A 5,675-nucleotide genomic window follows, 5' to 3' on the forward strand; every position below is an offset into this window, starting at 1 on the left:
GGTGGTTCGGACGTGGACACCATGCTGGACCAGTTCCAGTTATGTAACTGGGTTTTGGTTTGGGGTGTGTGACAGATGCCAGTGTTGGTTCAATAGCGAAAACAGAAAACTGCGTTGGGGCATGGACAGCAGGCAGGGCCAGTTCTGGTGCGCAAACTGTGAATGGTGATTGGGTGTGGACATTAGTCCTATTACTGGGTGTGGGGTTGGGGTCTGCGATAGTTGCCAGGTCCGGTTCAAGGGTGAAAACTGAGTACGGGGTTTGTGCGTGGACGACAGGCAGGGCCAGTTCTAGTGCATAAACTGTAAATGGTGATTGCGTCTGGACAGCAGGCAGGGCCAGTTACTCTCACTTGGTCTGAGATTCTGGCTATGGACAGTAGTCAGGGCCAGTTCCAGTCCTCTAACTGGGTATGGGGTTGGGATGTGTGAGGTCTGCCAGGGCCGGTTCCATAGCGAAAACTGGGTACAGGGATGGAGTGTGGACAGCAGCCAGGGACAGTTCTAGTGCGTTAACAGTGTATGGTGTGGACAGAAGGCAGGGCCAGTTCCAGTCCTCTAACTGGGTATGGGGTTAGGGTGTGATAGCTGCCACACCCGGTTCATGAGCGAAAAGCGGTTACAGTGATGGGGTATAGACAGTATGCAGGGACAGTTCAAGAGCACAAACTGGATACAGTGATGGGATATGGACAGCAGGTACAGGGTTCGGGTGTGCACCAGAGGCAGGGCCAGTTCAAGACTGCTGATTGGGTATGTGTTTGGGGTGTACACAGCAGACATGGACTGTTCAGCAGCGAAAACTGGGTACGTTGTTGGGGCGTGGACAGCAGGCAGGGCCAGTTCCAGTCCTGTAACTGGGTATAGGGTTGGGGTGTGTGACAGATGTTACGGCTAGTTCAATAGTGAAAACAGGATACGGGGGTTCGGGCGTGGACAGCATGCTGGGCCAGTTCTGGTGCGCAAACTGTGAATGGTGATTGGGTGTGGACATTAGTCCTATTACTGGGTGTGGGGTTGGGGTCTGCGATAGTTGCCAGGCCCGGTTCAAGGGTGAAAACTGAGTACAGGGTTTGTGCGTGGACGACAGGAAGGGCCAGTTCTAGTGCATAAACTGTAAATGGTGATTGCGTCTGGACAGCAGGCAGGGCCAGTTCCAGTCCTTTAACTGGGTACGGGGTTGGGGTGTATGATAGCTGCCAGACCCGGTTCAAGAGCGAAAACAGGGTAAGGGGTTCGGACGTGGACAGCAGGCAGGGCCAGTTCAAGCGTGCCAAGTGGGTACGGGGTTGTGGTGTAGACAGCAGGCAGGGCCAGTTCCATTCCTCTAACTGGGTACGGGGTTAGGGTGTAGACAGCTGCCATTGCCAGTTCAAGAGCGACAATTGGGTACGAGGTTGGTGTGTCGACAGCATGCAGGGCCAGTTCAAAAGCATAAACTGGATACAGTGATAGGGTATGGACAGCAGGCAGACCCAGTTCAAATGCGCTCACTGGGTACAGAGTTGGGGTGTGGACAGCTGGCAGGGCCGGTTTAAGAGTGAAAACTTGTTACTGCATTGGCATGAGGACAGTACAAGGGCCAGTTCCAGTCCTCTAACTGGGTATGGGGTTAGGGTGTGTGACAGCTGCCAGGGCCGGTTCAAAAGCCAAAAGTGGGTACGAGGTTGTGGTGTGGATAGCAGGCAGGGCCAGTTTGAGTACTCTCACTTGGTCTGAGATTCTGGCTATGGACAGTAGTCAGGGCCAGTTCCAGTCCTCTAACTGGGTATGGGGTTGGGATGTGTGACATCTGCCAGGGCCAGTTCCATAGCGAAAACTGGGTACAGGGATGGTGTGTGGACAGCAGCCAGGGACAGTTCTTGTGCGTAAACAGTGTATGGTGTGGACAGAAGGCTGGGCCAGTTCCAGTCCTCTAACTGGGTATGGGGTTAGGGTGTGATAGCTGCCAGACCCGGTTCATGAGCTAAAGGCGGGTACAGTGATGGGGTATAGACAGTATGCAGGGACAGTTCAAGAGCACAAACTGGATACAGTGATGGGATATGGACAGCAGGTAGGGCCAGTTCAAATACGATCACTGGGTACAGGGTTGGGGTGTGCACCAGTGGCAGGGCCAGTTCAAGACTGCTGATTGGGTATGTGTTTGGGGTGTACACAGCAGACATGGACTGTTCAGTAGCGAAAACTGGGTACGTGCTTGGGGCATGGACAGCAGGCAGGGCCAGTTCAAGTATGCCAACTGGGTACGGGGTTGTGGTGTGGACAGCAGGCAGGGCCAGTTCCAGTTATGTAACTGGGTATTGGGTTGGGGTGTGTTACAGATGCCAGTGTTGGTTCAAAAGCGAAAACAGAATACTGGGATGGGGCATGGACAGCAGGCAGGGCCAGTTCAAGCGTGCCAAGTGGGTACGGGGTTGTGGTGTAGACAGCAGGCAGGGCCAGTTCCAGTCCTCTAACTGGGTACTGGGTTAGGGTGTAGACAGCTGCCATTTCCAGTTCAAGAGCGACAACTGGGTACGAGGTTGGTGTGTGGACAGCATGCAGGGCCAGTTCAAAAGCATAAACTGGATACAGTGATGGGGTATGGACAGCAGGCAGACCCAGTTCAAATGCGCTCACTGGGTACAGAGTTGGGGTGTGGACAGCTGGCAGGGCCGGTTCAAGAGTGAAAACTTGTTACTGCATTGGCGTGAGGACAGTACAAGGGCCAGTTCCAGTCCTCTAACTGGGTATGGGGTTAGGGTGTAGACGCTGCCATTGCCAGTTCAAGAGCGACAATTGGGTATGAGGTTGGTGTGCAAACAGCATGCAGGGCCAGTTCAAGAGCATAAACTGGATACAGTGATAGGTTATAGGCAGTATGCAGGGACAGTTCAAGAGCATAAACTGGATACAGTGATGGGATATGGACAGCACGCAGGGCCAGTTCAAACACAAACACTGGGTACAGGGTTGGGTTGTGCTCCAGCGGCAGCGCCAGTTCAAGACAGCTGATTGGGTATGGGGTTGGGGTGTATACAGCAGACATGGACTGTTCAGCAGCGAAAACTGGGTACCTGGTTGGGGCGTGGACAGTAGGCAAGGCCAGTTCAAGCATGCCAGCTGGGTACGGGGTTGTGGTGTGGACAGCAGGCAGGGCCAGTTCCAGTAATGTAACTGGGTATTGGGTTGGGGTGTGTTACAGATGCCAGTGTTGGTTCAAAAGCGAAAACAGAATACTGGGATGGGGCATGGACAGCAGGCAGGGGCAGTTCTAGTCCTCTAACTGGGTATGGGGTTAGGGTGTGATAGCTGCCACACCCGGTTCATGAGCGAAAAGCGGTTACAGTGATGGGGTATAGACAGTATGCAGGGACAGTTCAAGAGCACAAACTGGATACAGTGATGGGATATGGACAGCAGGTAGGGCCAGTTCAAATACGATCACTGCGTACAGGGTTGGGGTGTGCACCAGAGGCAGGGCCAGTTCAAGACTGCTGATTGGGTATGTGTTTGGGGTGTACACAGCAGACATGGACTGTTCAGTAGCGAAAACTGGGTACGTGCTTGTGGCATGGACAGCAGGCAGGGCCAGTTCAAGTATGCCAACTGGGTACGGGGTTGTGGTGTGGACAGCAGGCAGGGCCAGTTCCAGTTATGTAACTGGGTTTTGGGTTGGGGTGTGTTACAGATGCCAGAGTTGGTTCAAAAGCGAAAACAGAATACTGGGATGGGGCATGGACAGCAGGCAGGGGCAGTTCTAGTGCGCAAACTGTGAATGTTGATTGGGTGTGGACATTAGTCCTATTACTAGGTGATGGGTTGGGGGGTCTCTATATTTACCAGGCCCGATTCAAGGGTGAAAACAGAGTACGGGGTTGGTGCGTAGAAGACAGGCAGGGCCAGTTCTAGTGAGTAAGTTGTGAATAATGATTGGATGTGGAAAGTAGGCAGGGCCAGTTCCAGTCCTTTAACTGGGTATGGGGTTGGGGTGTTAGATAGATGCCAGGCCCGGTTAGAGAGCGAAAACAGAGTACGGGGTTCGGGCATGGACACCATGCTGGGTCAGTTATAGTGCGTAAACTGTAAATGGTGATTGGGTGTGGAGAGCAGGCAGGGCCAGGTCCAGTCCTTTAACTGGGTACGGGGTTGGGGTGTATGATACCTGCCAGGCCCGGTTCAAGAGCGAAAACTAGCTAAGGCGTTCAGAAGTGGACAGCAGCCAGGGCCAGTTCAAGCGTTCCAACTAGGTAATGGGTTCTTGTGTAGACAGCAGGCATGGCCAGTTCCAGTCCTCTTAACTGGGTATTGGGTTGGGGTGTGTGAAGGATGCCAGGGCCAATTCAATAGCGAAAACAGAATACGAGGTTGGGGCATGGACAGCAGGCAGAGCCAGTTCCAGTCCTCTAACTGGGTATGGGGTTTGGGTGTGTAACAGCTGACAGGGTCGGTTCAAGGATGAAAACTGGGTACAGGGTTGGTGTCTGGACAGCAGGTATGCCCAGTTGTAGTTCGCAAACTGGAAACATTGATGGAGTATGGACAGTAGGGAGGGCCAGTTCAAATGCGCTCACAGGGTACAGGGTTGGTTTGTGGACAGCAGGCAGGGCCAGATGAAGAGCATAAACTGGATACAGTGATGGGGTCTGGACAGCAGACAGGGCCATTTCAAGTGCACTCAGGGGATATGGGGTTAGAGTGTAGACAGCTGACATTGCTGGTTCAAGAGCGACAATTGGGTGCAAGATTGCCATGTGGACAGCATTTAGGGCCAGTTCAAGAGCATAAACTGGATACAGTGATGGGGTATGGACAGTAGACAGGGGCAGTTTAAGTGCACTCAGTGGGTACGGGGTTAGGGTGTAGACAGCTGACATTGCCAGTTCAAGAGCGACAATTGGGTATGAGGTTGGTGTGTCAACAGCTTGCAGGGCCAGTTCAAGAGCATAAACTGGATACAGTGATAGGGTATAGGCAGTATGCAGGGACAGTTCAAGAGCATAAAGTGGATACAGTGATGGGATATGGACAGCACGCAGGGCCAGTTCAAACACAAGCACTGGGTACAGGGTTGGGTTGTGCACCAGCGGCAGCGCCAGTTCAAGACAGCTGATTGGGTATGGGGTTGGGGTGTATACAGCAGACATGGACTGTTCAGCAGCGAAAACTGGGTATGGGGTTGGGGCGTGGACAGTAGGCAAGGCCAGTTCAAGCATGTCAGCTGGGTACGGGGTTGTGGTGTGGACAGCAGGCAGGGCCAGTTCCAGTCCTGTAACTGGGTATAGGGTTGGGGTGTGTGACAGATGTTACGGCCAGTTCAATAGTGAAAACAGCATACGGTGGTTCGGACGTGGACACCATGCTGGGCCAGTTCCAGTTATGTAACTGGGTTTTGGTTTGGGGTGTGTGACAGATGCCAGTGTTGGTTCAATAGCGAAAACAGAAAACTGCGTTGGGGTATGGACAGCAGGCAGGGCCAGTTCTGGTGCGCAAACTGTGAATGGTGATTGGGTGTGGACATTAGTCCTATTACTGGGTGTGGGGTTGGGGTCTGCGATAGTTGCCAGGTCCGGTTCAAGGGTGAAAATTGAGTACGGGGTTTCTGCGTGGACGACAGGCAGGGCCAGTTCTAGTGCATAAACTGTAAATGGTGATTGCGTCTGGACAGCAGGCAGGGCCAGTTACTCTCACTT

The 5,675-nt window shown here is 53.2% G+C and overlaps 1 protein-coding gene across 1 annotated transcript; it reads right to left on the reverse strand.

Annotated features, from left to right (window-relative positions):
* Window positions 1–4,388: 4,388 nt before the first annotated feature.
* On the reverse strand, window positions 4,389–5,198 carry LOC121366996. The gene has a single exon (XM_041491206.1). It carries the CDS (start codon window positions 5,196–5,198, stop codon window positions 4,389–4,391), a length of 810 nt encoding a protein of 269 aa, XP_041347140.1.
* Between the last annotated feature and the right edge of the window lie 477 nt (window positions 5,199–5,675).

Source organism: Gigantopelta aegis, unplaced genomic scaffold, assembly GCF_016097555.1.
Source record: "Gigantopelta aegis isolate Gae_Host unplaced genomic scaffold, Gae_host_genome ctg8240_pilon_pilon:::debris, whole genome shotgun sequence".
In the NCBI taxonomy this organism is placed as follows: domain Eukaryota; kingdom Metazoa; phylum Mollusca; class Gastropoda; order Neomphalida; family Peltospiridae; genus Gigantopelta; species Gigantopelta aegis.